This window comes from Anas acuta, chromosome Z (assembly GCF_963932015.1).
Source record: "Anas acuta chromosome Z, bAnaAcu1.1, whole genome shotgun sequence".
NCBI classification, from domain to species: domain Eukaryota; kingdom Metazoa; phylum Chordata; class Aves; order Anseriformes; family Anatidae; genus Anas; species Anas acuta.
Window position 1 is genome coordinate 38,055,420 of NC_089017.1, and position 16,442 is coordinate 38,071,861.

The following is a 16,442-nucleotide window of genomic DNA, read 5'->3' on the forward strand; positions in this document are numbered from 1 at the left end:
TACTTTAAATAATCATCATCTTCCGGTAGAGGCTGTACTTGTTTAATTATTTTCTGTAAAAGTTTCCAGCTGAATGTGACAATCAGGCATGTCATGATTGGAGGCAGATGCCTTTTAATATTTTAACATATTTGGGTGCCTCAGTGAGCTGCCACATCACTCATTCTGCTTCCCTGCAGAAAGACATTCCTCCATGGACTGACAAGGTGGGAGTCGTGAGTATCAGATCTGCCGTGGTATGAAAGAAATCAGGACTTTTTAGAAGGTATACTGAGGCAGCAAGCACATCTAGTGAGAGATAGTCTGAAATGTGCTTGTTCAGTGTGCACATGCCTTCCAGCTGCTCATTAGGAAATGCTAAAAGCATGGGAAAGTCCTAAACTCAGAGCAGAAGGACTCTTCTCAAGGCAATGTCAAGGATCCTCTATGTTTGGACTCAGTCTCTCTCAACAGTAGGAATTCATGCCTTTCCTTTCAAAAGGGCACAACAAGAGTTCCTCTTTTTATTTGATTTTACTTAACAAAAAAAAAAAAGAGAAAGAAAAAGAAAAGAAAAAATAAATTAGTGGCTATTTGAGGGGATTTTGTAACACTTCTCTGGATTCAGCAGAATCTAACCTACAAATTCAGGGATAGTATCACCACCAACCTGTATAGTATTTGAGACTATTCTAGCTTAACCCTGTCAGACCTATGTAAAGTACCATAGTCAATATGGAAAATACCTACCAAGATTTGCTGTGCTTCTTGGAGAGCTTATCTCTGTTCAGTGCTTTATTTAGTGGTTGTATAGTCTTCTCAAGAGCTAAAGAGGTTTTTGTCTGGGACAGTTTCTTTAGTTTACATTGACACTCAGTGGACATACTGTGGAAATAAAATAGTGAAAAGCATCATAAACCAGGATTCCTTCTCCTTCTTTCAGCTTACCTTTTAGATTAGTACCTTTACTCTTCATTTTAATCTGATAGAAATTCCAAATTGTGTTCTGCACAATAGCAAAATTACAGTAGACAAATGCAGAGTAGTGCCTGATGGTTAGAGCAGTGAAGCAGAAAGATGCAGGCTTCTCTACCCTCTGGTTGCTGAAATAATGTTTTGTATGTGTTTCTAATTTCTTCTGTTTCTGTATTTTGTTTGACTTACTTATATATATATACATATGTATATACACATATATGTATGTATACATATATGTATATGTATACATGTATGTATGTATATATATATATATGTATGTATGTATATGTATATTCACTGAAAATGGCTGGGGTCATCTTGAAATAGCTTCCGTGAGATTTCTGCAATTATTTCTATGTATTGAACATTTTGATTCTGGGGTTGTAATGCAACAGGAAATTGAAACAATGATTTATGTTTCTTCATGTTTTGCATATAACCTTTTGGACTGTCCTTTTTACATTGCTCTAAAGATGTAGTCAGGCTGATTTTTGGCCCTGTGATTCTGCAGACTTTGGTGGAAACATGCCCACTTACCCCATGGCTGAAATTTGGCTTGGAGCTTGTTGGCTGCAGATAGCTGCTAAATGAAACACAGGAGGTGAATCACATACCCAACAGCTCCTAGCGTTATAGCTGGAATTACTAGACAACTTTTTGTGTTGTTTTTAAACCCATAAAAGGCCATAGGAAAAGACCTTTAGAATTTGTAGGCATTCCTGTATTTTCAAACAAAGCAGAATTTTAATAGAATTATATGAGAAAACCTTATTTTTCTTCTGTATTGATGAAGATGTGTTTAGAGACAGTAAGGTCTCTGAAACTTGCAGATCCATTTGCACAGTTCTTAACAAATTGCATTGTCAACCATCCTGTTTCCAGGTTCTAGACAGTGCAAGTAGTGGGTATTACTAAGCTGTAGTGTAATGCTGTAATCAGTTGAATCCTTTCTCCCTAGAGAGAAAAAGCAAAAGCAGGGGAGCCAAGAAACTTGGACTGTGTTTAAAACTTATGTGAACTAAGCAGACTGGATTTGGGACGCTATATCTTATGAATCATAGAAGATATTTTGTAAATCAGTTATTCTGCCTTTAAATGCTTCAGTTTGATAGATGGTTGCTGGCCTTATCATTAATTTAATCATTCTAATGATTCTATATCATTCTGATATATTTATTAAAAAAATGATTAAGGATGTAAGATAAGGATTCATATGACCTTATGGAAATTCATATGCAGTTGACTAGTTATAAGGGAAAAATGTCATTTTTTTCTTGATAACTGTTTGTTCTTACCACAGAACAGGTTGACCTGCAAAAATGTGCCAAGCTAAAAAGAGATGTCATGGGCCACATTAAAAACCACTTAGTGACAAGGCATTATGGCTAGACTCGTGGGAGTTTGTAGACAGGCTGATGAAAATCAGGGGTTTAATGTGCAGAGGAGGGCATAAATGAATGTAATATTGAATTTATGGTGTTCTCTCAGGTACTCATTTCTTCATCATGTCATTTTTTAGGTATTAGTGATGGTAACTGACCATATTGAGAAAACTTTTTGATTAAGGTTTTCAGGCAGCTGAAGAAATCTTAGAACTAAATAGATGAAAAAAGAAACTGAAAAACTCAATCTGGAAATAATTTTGTAAAAATTTTTGTAACTGTTAAGATAGTTAACCAATGGAGCAACATCTTGGGTGTAATGGTAAAATCGTTTATTCTTGCTTACACCTCTGTTCTTCTAGAAGTTGCTGTAGTACACTGGCTAGAATATGAACTTGGTCCTGAGAGTTGAGCTGCTGACCATAATTTGCATTAACACTCAGTTGTTTCTTAATTAGGTCATATGCTTCCTTTGACAGATGCAGTGACTGCTTGGCTTTACCAAAAGTAGTGTAACTTTTATGTAGAAAGTAGCAAGTAGCAGCGTGAGTTCCTTGAAAGCTGTAGGAATTTAGACATGTTCTTTTTATTAATTGCCATTGACAGTTGTGTAGCCAAATGCTGTTGTAACCTTTGAAAATTTTAGCCAAAAGATTTGGTTTTGTGATTGTTGAAGTCCCAGCTGTGCACTCTGAATATATGAGTTATTCCCTAGCTATTCTTCACAGTTCCACTATAACAGGGCCTCAGGCCACTGATTTGCACTGATTTTAAGGTAAATAGGTCCCCCTTTCTTAACGGAGGGTTTCTTCCTTCTGAAGCCTGACATGATACTTAGGGAGACTCATTGGACATAAATGAGTCTCTCCTGCTTGCCTCTGTTTTGGCCCATTGGTCTGGGGTGAGTGGAAGTAACTACTTATTCTAATATAGTTACTTATTCCCTGGAATAAAATGTTATCAATTTCAATATGAAAACAGATTTTCTCTATATGTATAGGTATACAATAGCCATAATACCTATACATAATGAAACACATAGATTTTATTGTACCCTTGCTATCCATCCATTAAACTCAACATTACAATTTTAAATCCTCAATAGCAAGTTCTGTTCTCCTATTTTTGAGAGATTGGAAAGCTTTGAATAGATATTAAAAAGAAAAAGGGCATGAGAAAAAAACCAAATACAATAGAGTGATCTTAAGAAGATCATTCAGATCATTCTTTTCTTAGAACACTTTCCGAGAAGTTTTACACTTAAACTTAGGACAGCACTCAATGAATTTGGAATTCAGAAACAAATTTCAGAGATGGTAAAAGGGAATGCTTTTGCATACAGTCTGGACAGTACACCTGTGAAACTCATTGCTCTAGAAAGCTATTAAGGCTAAGAACAGAGCAAACTTAAAAAAATAAATCAGATACTAGCAGGGTTATTACTGATATCCAGAATTATAATAATTAATGCTATCAAAGTTTGAAAGAAATACTATGTTTCAAGCTTTGGGGCATAGGCTAATCTCTGTCTGACAGATATCAGGATGAGACTTGTGGGAAGATGATGTCATGTCTACCTTGTGTGGGCTGTTGTGGTACAGTCTAAATTCACTCTGCTGGCAGTATACAAAACCATTTGAACCTGTCGTGTGGTTGCTTGCATCGATTGCTATATACAAAGTCCTTTTAAATGTGCATCTATATTAACATAAGTGATAGTCATCTAAAACACCATGTTTAGCCAAAGTAAGTTAGGAATAAGTGCAGCAAGGCTGAATATCTTTGTAGTATTGTAGGTGACAAAATGCTACTAATTCTTATAAATGATCTCACACTACTCTGAGTACACATACTGAGCATATGTATCTGTTAGGGAGTATTATATCTTTTTGTATTCAGTTACTTGTAAGTACAGATTTTGCTCCTTGGTCGCATTGCTTTACTGGCAAGTCCAATATATCACCTTTTTTAGATCTGAGGTCTTATGTTGCTGTCTGTTTTCTCTAAACAGAGCCACCTCTCTCAACTAATGTGTATTTGCCTGTGTAGTAGTCTGAGTGCCACCTGAAAAAAAGACAAAATGACATTGGTGAACAAAAGTTCATTGGCTCAAGATATGCTACTAACAGAAATGTATCCAAAGGCAATTCTTTTGTGTTTCCCCACCCTTTCATGACTGGAAAAGGAATAAAAGAAAACACATACAATTATGTGATTACACTATAAAATATAATACCATACAATATAATTAATGTAATATAGCTGTTATAGTCTTAATTTTTTTGCTGTGTTGTTTTCTGCAAGGTCCTATAACTGGTTTTTAACATAAAAATAAGAATCTACAGAATAAAAAAAAATAAAATTATTTTTTAACCTTCTGGCAGGATTCAAGCATGATATAGCTGTCTTCCTCAGAGCTATAACATGAGCATGGTATGTGCAGACTTTTGGAAAGTGGGAACAAGAACCAGTACCAAAGGAATTCAATTTTTATTGTCTGTCCTGTGAATAACACAGCAGGACGAAGCTGTCTCAGAACTTAACAGCTATTAAAGCAGGGATCTTAGAGACCAAAGTTACCTTAATTTGCTTAAATTACAGGTTTCATGTGAAACAATGTGCTGTTATGAACCATGTAGGTTTCAACAGTAAAGCACTGATCTATCATGTAGACCTTGTCCCTAGTACTTGTGCCAGGAAGAAGGGAGAGTGATATCTGCATATCCAGGTCTGGCAAAAGCAATTGGAAAGGTTTTCAGAGGTGGTGTGAAAGGGTAACTTTATAAAGTAAATGATCTCATTACTTCTCTCCTTGTTCCTTAACCAGTGTAATTAATATCCAAATGTTCCCTAAGATTAGTTTTATTTCCTGCCCAACTAGTTGACAGACACTGCTGAGATTTGAATTCACAGCAGGCGAGAGCAGATGGCTACCTTTGCTGACAGATTACTGCATCAAGATGTACAAACTGTCCAGCTTTGTCTCGATAAACTTCTACATATGATTTATAAAGTGAAAATAATAGAATAAATCCATGATGCCTATAATGAGAATCATATTACAGCTCTGCTTGAAGCACTAGAATTATCTAAACAGTTATCATGTACTCGTGCTGATCTTCAAATCTTATTAGGCAAGAAAGCATTGCCTGGAAAATGATTAGTCTTCTCTTTGCTATTAGTTCTTCTCATTACATTTTTATTGAACTAATAAACTTAAATAGAGATTTCCAATACATATAGCTTCTATTGAACTTCTGGCAAATGTATTAAAGTGTTATAGTTCACACTAACAAGGTGGTTAATTGTTTGTTTGGGGCTTTTTATATAAGTAAAGAGGGATATAAGTCCTTCTGTAAAGTTTCATACCTTCAAGTACATAATGCAAATTCTGTACTCTAACTTGTATATATATGTATTAAAAAATAAACAAACAAACACAAAATTGTTTCAGGAAAAGAAAATAGTTGCAGGATCATGCATAAATATCCAGCATAGTAGATAAGCTAGGTTATTTGAGATCATAAATTGCAAGTAAAACTTGCATAGAACTGCTGATGAGAAATAGAATCATAGAATCATCAAGGTTGGAAAAGATCTCCAGGATCATCCATGGGCCAACCATCACCCTATCAATGAACCATGTCCCTAAGCACCACATCCAACCTTTCCCTGAAGACCCCCAGGGATGGTGACTCCACCAGCTCCTTAGGCAACCTGTTCTAACACCTTAGTACTCTTTCTGAGAAGAAACATCTCCTAATTTCCAACCTAAACCTCCCTGGAGCAACTTGAGTCCATTCCCTCTAGTCCTATCACTAATTACCTGTGAGAAGAGGCTGACCCCCAGCTCCCCACACCTTTCTTTCAGGTAGCTGTAGAGAGCCATAAAGCATCCCCTGAGCCCCCTCTTCTCTGGTCTAAACAACCTCAGTTCCCTCAGCTGCTCCTCATAGGACTTGTGTTCCAGGCTCTTCACCAGCTTCATTGCCCTTCTCTGGACATGCTCCAGGGCTTCAATGTTTTTCTTGTACTGAGAGGCCCAAAGCCGAACACAGTACTCGAGGTGTGACCTCACCAGAGCCGAGTACAGGGGGACGATCACCTCCCTGGTCCTGCTTGCTACACTATTCCTGATACAAGCCATGGTGCTGTTGGCCTTCTTGGCCACCTGGGCACACTGCTTGCTCATGTTCAGGCAAGTATTGACCAATGCCCCCTGGTCCTTTTCCTCTGCTCAGCTTTCCAGCCACTCTGCCCCAAGACTGTAGCGCTGCACAGGGTTGTTGTGACTGAAGTGCAGCACGTAACCATGTTGAACCCCATTCCACTGGCTTCTGCCCATCCTGTCCAGATCCCTCTGCAGGGCCTTTCTACCCTCCAGCATAAATTCATCATAAAAGAGGGCAAGGCTTTTTACAATACATAGCAGCTCCACCTGAAGCTGCAGAATTACTTAAAAAAGAATTAATATTTCTAGCATGCTGCATCATTATTTGCTTTGTTAAGAAATTTGATGTGTGGCCCTGTGTACTAGGTGTCTATTGGTATTCCTTACATTTTATTGAGGAGGATCAGTCTATAATTCCTTGTGCATTTGGAAGCACTTATATATTTATTCTTCTGGAAGCTCACAGTGCTTTAGGTGCTGAAAACTGAGGTGCAGAGTGGTTTATACTATGAGTTGGAGGGGGAGTCCTGTCTTCTGCAAAATTTGGGTTGTTTTCCTAGTGAGTGGTACCATCTCACCAGGTACCCAGGCTTTACTGAGAACAATAGCTAAGCCTACTGGGATGCCTTGGAAAGCAGCTCTGTGCAATAGCCAATGCTCACTTCTGGCCTTTCTATCCTCTGTTTTGATATATTCAGTGCTTTGTTTCCCTCATTTTGTACTTGAAAATTTGGGTTTTGTGCTCTCTGTGAGCTGTGTCTCTGTGTGAGAGGAAGGACTGTAATCTCTTGTGTGGTGCCTGGGTATTTTCCCATTACTGTTGTGGAGAACAGTGAGAATACCACAGTGTCAGTTACTTTCTGGAAAATTAAGATTTCTTTGCAACTGTAACAGAGACAGCTTAAATTTCCAGGTTTAAAGAATGAGGGGAAGGTTTTAGTGTTTTTTTTTTCTTTTCTTTCTTTCTTTTTTTTTTTTTTAAGTTAAAAACTGAAGTTAGGATAAATTCTGTTTGCCCACCTGCAACAGTTTCCTGTATAATTAACTTAATGTGTTTTCATTTGCAGTAATGTTTTCTGAAGATGTGAAGCAGAGGTGGCGCAGGAAAATGTTATAGCTGCTTAAAGATTATAGTTTACGAAGATGTTGTTTGTACTTTATAATTCAACAGTAACTGACCACAATGAATATCTAATTCAGTGTTGTTTTGGCTTGTATTTATGCAGTTTCCTTAGAACTGAGCAGTGTCTATTTCTGCCACATACAAACGCATGTGTTTTTTGTTGTTGCTTTTTCTATCACAGACTTACCCTCAGCAAACTTAAGCAATTACAACATCACCGTGGTAGAAGGAAAGAGCATCACATTGTACTGTGATACTAGTGGAGGGCCACCCCCTAATGTGTCCTGGGTGCTCACTAATCTTGTTTCAAACCATGAGGTAAGTTTCATATTCAAAGAGGTGATAATTCCTGTACAGATATCTGCTGATGGATGGAATGAAGTTTGTGTCCACCTTTAGTTAACTTCTTATCAAAAAGATGAAATAGAAGATTGATTTTGGACTCTAATTTAATTCCTAGTTTCTTTCAATCCAGGGCAGCTGCTGCAGTGCTTTTGGAAAATGGCAAACACTTGTTAATTCAGATTTGTAAATGAGTGTGCAGTAATTTTTTGGGGTTAACATGGTGAATAAAGATACTGAAGCAAAAGTCCTTTCTCAGTATCACATATACCTATGCAGATAGAATATCTCTTACCCACCCAAGGCATGAAAAAAGCCTTAGGTTGTTAATTTGTTATATTTTCAAGCCAAAACCTGCATGTCCATATTAACTGTTGGTTGGACAATTTTGTTCATCAAAATTAATTGTTTTGTGTTTTATTTCACTTTTTTTTCAAGAAAACAAAGTAACTACAGAGAGTCAAGAAAGTTAAGGTGAGGTTTTTATTAAAAAGATTTTTTTTTTTTTTTTAATGAAGTATGAAGAGTTTAGCTCAACATAGCCAAAGAGAGTGGGAATTTTGTTTTCTGAGAGCTTTGTATTATATGTCCTTTCCTTGGACTGTATGCACAATGGAGATAGACAGTTCATTCTGATGGAGTTGTTGATAAGAAGAAGTTTTTAACCAGGTGCAGCTGTTGACCCCTTAAATTGCCATAATTTTCATGGTTCAAGGCCTTCTATTATTTACAGTTTCATGGCATTGGCTACCATGTATTCATGAGGGTGCAGACAACCTAAAGCTTTCTAGTCTGTAAAAAGTGTGGGATGTGTACTTCTAAAACTATTCCTGCAGTGTGAGAATGCCAGGACCTCTGGGGTGTCTTTACCTTTGTACTTTCTGCCCTGAGATCATTGTATTGGGCCGTATATATAGGCTTTGATTACTGTGTCTCTCAGCTTCCATAAGAAAGAATTCTACAGAGCTCTAGTTTTATTTTTAAAACTTTTTCTAATCTGGAAAACTACCCAAAGGAACCAGTCATCATAAAGAACAAGAAATTAAAACAGTTTGGGGAACTTATGCCAAGTTGTGCTTTTTCTTTTTCTTCTTTTTCCTTTTTTTTAGTTATGAGCCAAAACAAATGTGGGATGCTGTTCAAAAAGTGAGATCACTTCATTTTTTAACCTTCCTATCTTTCAAATGCCGTGTTCAGTTTTCTTCAAGCTTTCCAGAAATACTCTGTCCTGGCATAACTTCATGTTTGAGATTTCGGAGGGTCTCATAATATAGGCTGGCTACAACCTTAGTTGTGGAGCACGGTAGTCTTTTCAGTAGCAGAAGAATGAGTGCTTTTTAAGCCTCATTCACAACTATCCTTCCCTTCTCCATGAGTGTTGTTTTTTTGGTTTCCTTTCTCTCACTTTCATATCTATATTTCTGACTCCCTTTTCTTCACCTCCTATGCTGCCTTTGCCTGCTTTTTCTCTCTTTCCCATTTTACAAAGGGAAATGTAAACAAAAGTTAAAACTATACTCTAGTCCTACATTTCACCATATGATTATTTTTTATGCTGGTATATAAATTTGTTTATGTCAGTTAGATTTTTCTTGTTATAGATTTCAGCCCTGAATCCAGTATTGAAGCCCTCTGCTCTGAATCCAGCTTTAAGTACTTCTCAACTCTGAGAGCTGCACGTAGAGAACAATGCAGTGGGCTTTTTGGCTTTTCCATACTGCCTGATTGATACCATACTGATTGATAACAGTGTCACACTAATATCAATGTCACACTGATATCAATGGGGCATTTAACTCAAGTGAGGTTTAGGTGGGACCTTGAGGTTCAAACTTTTGGTCCTGTATGCAGGAGTATCCCCACGTGTCCCCATTGACTGCTGCTGAAGGTCACTGTGGTTTTACGTGTGCAGGGTATTATCTTTTTGTCTACTGTGCAACACTGAAGCATGCATGTACACTAACAAATTATTTCAAAAGGAGTTTTTTAAAAAAGAATACTAATTATTGTATGTTTTCTAAATATGTTTTAGTTCTTTTTCATTTTAAGAATGTAGTCTTGCATTTTATGAAAAATTCAAGTGTGGAAATAGTAGTTATTTGGAGATCACGTGAATGACCTGGTTTAAGAAAACACTGTCTTTAACAACTAGCTTTAACAACTAGCTTTGTTAGCTGTTCTGTTGTTGTTGTTTTGTTTTTTAATGATTCTGCCCTATTCTTTGTTTTTAAATATTTTTTTATTATTTGTTTTTTAATGATTCTGCCCTATTCACTTTATGCAGTGTAGCACAGCTGCATATTTAATATGGCATTTAAGCTGTAAATGTGCCGTGAGCTTTCTAAGAATCACAAGAATCAAGAGTTCTAAGATTAATAATTCTTACCTTAATTAGCCTTAGTGCTCAAACACATAAAACATTACTTATAAAACAATGCTTATAAAACAGTAGCTTATAGGTATTAGAAGGGATGTAATTTCTCATTAATTGTTTACAAGAGGAAGAAGCTTTCAAGAAAAATTTGGCTTAAGGAGGGGGGAGAAGACACACAGTTGTCACAGTGCAGTAGAGCTCAGAAGGCAGCAGTGAAAGAGATATCATACTTAATAGCGAAGGGACAAAAGGCAATAAAGAAGGACTGAACAGAATATAGGGGGGGAGAAAAAATTCAAGCGGACCATAGATAGACCATATAAATAGGTCATGAAATAGAAGAAAGGGATAAGCAAGGGTGTGGGTCAAGAAGAAGACATTTTTCTAGAGGGCAAGTGTTTAGGAAAGACAGAAACTGAAAGGAACAGGACAGAGAAATGGACAAGTGCGGTGTTTGCAGCAGGAATACACTTTTGAAACTTCAATCACCAACGGTTCTGTCTTTGTGTCTGTTGGATAAGGTGCCAAAGTAATGTTTTGATTAATGACAGACCTTTGGAGCTAAAGGGAAGGGAAAACGAAAAATGCCATTGAGCTGTGGCCAATGATGCCCTGCCTCTCCCTTGTTTCTTTAGGCTTCACCTGACACGTATGTTTTTCTGATCATTTGTAGAGTGACACAAGTAAGAATCCTGCTTCACTAACCATAAAGAATGTCTCATCCATGGACAGCGGGCTGTGGATTTCATGTGTTGCAGAGAACATTGTGGGAGAGGACCAAGCCTCTGCTGAGCTCACGGTATTCTGTACGTACACAGGCCTCCATGCAGCTCATGAGGCCAAACCGCATTAGTTACAGCTATTTTAGGTACAAATATTTTAAGGGTGCACAGGTTGCAGAAACAGAAACACCTTTTAAGCATGTGAACTATCTACTGCTGTTAATAATGGGAATAGCTCAATCAGCAGTTGTTGAATTTATCTTCTGCTCTGAGTTCTGTAAAAAATACTTTTTGAAATGCTTTATCTTCCAGTTAGAACAACCTATAAGCAACGGTCTGAGAGCCAAAGTACTCAGTGGCACCGTCAGTGTGGGAAGGTTTGTAATGGTGTGCGTATATGTACACACTATCTTAGGAATTCAGAAGTGTGAATGCATCAAAAGGGTCATAGAGTTAATTATAAAGAGGCTACAAATGTTAAAGGTTTTATTATCTAAATCAACAACTGGTTTGTTCAAAAAATAACACACTTGCAACATTTGTACTGCCAGATGTAAATTTATTTGTCATAGCTTTGAATAATGTACTTATTTGTCAGGGCCAAGGAAAGGGGAAGGGACATGTAGTATGGAGACAGTGCCTTCTTAGATCTAAGATTCCAGCATGAATTCATTTTGTGTGAACAAGGCAGCATGTTTTCACAAGTTGCAGTCCTCTGTTCAACTGAAGATGGGAACAGAACGCTTTGTAGATGGCAAACTTTTTTCAGCATGTGCTCATGACAGAGAAAACGAAAAAACACTATAGATGTACTTCAAATGGTTTGTAGGTTGAAATTGGATATGTAATAGCTATGGGAAGGAACATAAACTAGAAATGTTTGAACAGTGTAAATGAGATTCTGAGCTTGGCACTGTTATGAGTGATAAAAGGGAGTGTAACTAGATGAAATTGGATGCAGTTAAGAATAAATATCAAGGAAAATTTCCCAATAGTGAAATAATGGGCAAGGTGTTGGAATAGTCTCCTGAGGGAAACAGAACAAGTCTATAAACTTGAGGCATTTAGCAGTTTTGAACAAATAATGAGAAAATGTATAGTAGAAAATGGTCCTTCCCTGTCAGAAGAATCCAGGGAATGAAGTCATCTGTTCTGGCTTTGATTCTGTGAAGAAAATCATCTGAAAGTTTGGATTCCTGGCTGAGGATATTTCCAGTACTGCTTGCTTTGGGCCAACTTTTAAATATTTTCAATACTGTTCTGTTCTTTCAGCACTCCTCTGCACCATTTTTTCAGCTAAAAGTAAAAAGTAAAGCTAAAATCACTCACTCTTCCTTCTCAGTGATTCAGTAACTGAACTTCCCACACCTTGCAGGGTGTGGGATTTAAGTGGTGTTCAGTCTTTGTCTGAAACTGGTTTGTTTTGTTTCTTTCTGAAGAATGGCGTAATTTCAGTTGTGAATGTAGTACCCAAGGCAGAGCCAGTGAGTGTACTGCGTGAGTGTCCTGCAAATAGGTATAATTCTTACAAGTAACATGCTTTTGCACTTTTGAATGAAAAATACTTCCATGATAACTTGAAGGGCTGGGGAAAATGGCTTGTTCAGGATATTCTGATGTTCTTCACTCTTTTTTCCAATATAGTTGCACCAAATATCACATTTATTGAATCTCCAACCCCGGACCACCACTGGTGTATTCCATTCACTGTGAAAGGGAACCCTAAGCCCACATTGCAGTGGTTCTATGAAGGGGCTATACTGAATGAGTCTGAATACATCTGTACTAAAATACATGTTATCAATCAAAGTGAATACCATGGCTGCCTTCAGCTGGACAACCCTACACACCTGAATAATGGTGCTTATACCTTACTGGCAAAGAATGAGTATGGAGAAGATGAAAAACGGGTTGATGCTCATTTCATGTCAGTGCCTGGAGATGGTGAGTATAATTTACTTTTTTTTTCAGTGTTAGTTGTTACACATTGATGGGATTGTGGAGACAATGCTCCTGGCCAGCTCAACAGTTTTTCAGAAAAAGTTTTATACGCTTTTTTTTTTTTTTCTGTCCTCTGAATGAGTGTCATCAAAATCAGGTTTAAAATATTGCTTTCCTTTAACATTTTTTTCTTGTTTATTGCTTCTCAAGGCAGGCCATGCTACTGCTCTCTAAATCCTTCCTTTAGGTAATCGTTCCCATGTCTGCTAAGGCAAGTGAAAGGTGGCTGCCTCTGAAATGTTTCCTCAAGCCTCAGTTCTGATTGGGAAAGCAAAGAGTGCCTGTTCAATCACTCTACAGGTTTCCTATACTATGTGTGAATGCAGCTAGGTAGTGTATCCAAGGACACGAGGATGCCTTCATTAGAACCTAGTGCCTTGTGGCAAAATCAGTAATGCAGTCCAGTGAGTTGATGATAATACCTTGTCTAGGACACCAGAGGGAGCTGGAGAGAAAACAGGTAATCCAGAGGTAGGGTGGTCAAAGTCTAAGGCCCTCTCAGGCATTTTGATGTCCAATTCCCATTCATTTCAGCTGATGTTGGGAATCTACATGCCTAGGAATGTCCATGTTCAAGATAGTTGCTGTTAAATATCTGCATCTTCTACTCTAGAGGCTCTGCCTCAGCCATTCTGAACGTATGAGAGCAGACTCAAGGTTGATTAACTCAGTGAACTGCAGGGATTCCTGTCAGTGACTGATGTTCACTGTGGTGTGGTAGTTCCCCATATCTTCAAAACTATACGTGAAGTGACTGTAAGGGTAAGAAGGCTTATATGCAAGTGTATTGTTTTATGTGGAAAAACCTATGAGTGCACCTTGCACAGCAAGAGTGGAAATACAGGCATATTTTGGTGCAAATAATTGCACAATTGTATTTGAAATTATGAGCATATATCTACATTTGTTTTTTTAATCACAGGATATAAAAAAACTTTTTTCTGAAAGAGCAATGTGCATTGCCAATGCTATCTAAGAGACAAAAAAAAAAAGAAAAAAAAAAAAAGAGAATATTTAAATTCTCCCTCCTGCATTGCAGGCTAGAGACAGTAAAAATATGGTCTGTATTTAACATTTGCTCCTAACAGCTCAGTCTCCTATAGGGAGTAAGACGGCAGGTCTTTCTCTTTCCCACACTTAGAAAGAAAAGGTGAAGAGCTGATACAGCCAGGCTGTATTTACTCCTGCTGTCCTTAGCACTCCTCTCCTCTTTCTTCTCTGCAGTTCTTCCTTAAATAGACTCATTACAGGAACATGCCATGATTTCAGATACTGGCATCCTCTGATACTGTGTTATAGCAGCTCAGCAATACAGTTCACCTAGTCCATGCAATGGAAGCTCTGCTACACTCTAGCTATTTAATATGAACCTGGCTTCATTTTCTCAGCAGAGTAACAATTTCCCTAATACATTTATAAGATTTTATCATTTTTTGTCTTTGATCCAAATTCCTCTTTCTGTTCTGATTTTCTTTTACTTTTTGCCTTTACACTGAAAATTTTCCAGTTATGGCCTTGTAAATCACTAAGCAGAACAGAAGGCATCCTCCAAATAAGAAAGACAATGTTATTATTTGCTCTATTATTTTTATATACATAAGGAATTTAGGTCTCATTTGTGCTGTATTCTTTAAGCATTTCCAAAGCTCTGTGGTGGATTAAGTTTCACAAAAACAGTATGGAGGAAACAGGACTACATACAGGCTGCATCAGTTCATGCATAGATGGCACCAAACCAGTCTTAAAAATTAACAACAGGGGAAATTGCTTATCTAGTTAGTCTTCTCAGTGTTGTTCTTATTAGTGGAGCTTTTTCCTGTAAGAATCATGGCACTGAGCTTTAGAATATTTCACGACATTTTTTTCTCTTCCTCTGAAGGTGACATAAAAGCAAATGTTAAAAAACAAAACAAACAAACAAAAAAACAGAACAGAATCCTCCATTATTATCATTATTATTACTGCTATTACTATTACTGTTACTATTAATATTACTATTTAGTATTATAATTTAAAACACTGTTAGGATTCTTCTAAACACCTACATGTAAAAGACTTCTTCAGTGCTGTCTTTATTGTGTAGTTTCTTCTTTTGGCGCACATATTGTACAATGAAGCATAAAGATTAAGGTCCACACCCTGGTATTATGTTCATTTCCATGCCATCGTAACTGAATTAAATACCTGTCCTGATGTTTCATGGGGTGGGGTATCTTCACTAGGCTTTGAACTGATTCTCTGGTTATTACATCACTTATGAGCAAATGCACTGAATGTAAAAAACAAAACAAAACAAAACAAAAAAACGTATATGTGTATATATAAGCCCTCACCTATAAGTTATATGTCTATCTAAATTACAACTAAGCCTGAGCCATGTTCTGTCATCAACAGAGTAATACTTACTTTCAAAGTTGCATCAAACATGATGACGAAGACAGAATTTGTGCTAAGATATTCTCAACTTCCAGCAAGCTTCTTGTAGATATTTCTTTGCAGACACAAATGAGAGGAAAACATATTTGGATTGAGTTAATGGTATCATTGTTAGCATCATAAAATAAACGTCTCTTTTAGATGCTAAAGTCTAGAAGAAGAAATTTCAGATTCTGTGAGGTAGATTTTAAACTACTTTTAATCTGCTAAAATTCTTGAATTCCAGTAAAGCTGTTCCGGCTGATGATAATATGCTTATTTGAGTTTACACTACAACAAACACTAGGCAAGAAACATCCAAGTTACATTCCGGGAGCTGTTCCCAAAGTTGATCCAAAACAACTAATCAGTGCTGGAGAGATTTTTACCAATAATAATTAAGTAAGCTCTGTCATCTACCAGCCCTGTACTCTAAAATTCAGCTGTAGGAATTCAAGTCACACAGTGTATTGCAAAAGTAAAAGAAAATGTTAAATATGCTTTAAAAGTAGTATCTTGTTAATGTGGCATAACAACATGGGTCTGTTTTGAAAAATTATGTTTTTGGATTGAGTCTTTTGCTGCTGCTGCTTTATTTTGGAAATGTCAACTTTATAAAGAAAGAAGCAAGCAAATCAAGTTGATGTACTTTATAAAGATGAGTGAATAGGATAAGATTCTTAGTAGTTTATTTACACAGCAACCTGTTCTAACAGGGACCAAAACAACTACGCTGCTCTTTGTTTGCCTTAAAAAATAATTGCATGTAAACATGTAAAATGACTGTGGTGAAGTCCGATGTTAAAATAGCTTCAGGTGATGTTTTGGTGATTGAGTAGATATGCTTTTATGAAGACAATTCTAAATAGAAATTTGGGTTTGGTCCAAATTTCGAAAACCTGATTTTTGCCACTTTATTTGAAGTGAAGTATTTAGATGTGCAAAAGGTATTTGA

General features: G+C 36.9%; 1 protein-coding gene across 7 annotated transcripts in view; it reads left to right on the forward strand.

The window, feature by feature from the left end:
• NTRK2 (neurotrophic receptor tyrosine kinase 2) overlaps window positions 1-16,442 on the forward strand; it is a 201,750-nt gene that overhangs the window by 35,123 nt on the left and 150,185 nt on the right. For all 7 annotated transcript variants that reach the window (XM_068666489.1, XM_068666491.1, XM_068666488.1 and 4 more), the window contains exons 6-8: window positions 7,815-7,951; window positions 11,023-11,155; window positions 12,716-13,015. In XM_068666489.1, the coding sequence (XP_068522590.1) occupies window positions 7,815-7,951; window positions 11,023-11,155; window positions 12,716-13,015 (570 nt within the window). The remainder of the gene's footprint in view (window positions 1-7,814; window positions 7,952-11,022; window positions 11,156-12,715; window positions 13,016-16,442) is intronic.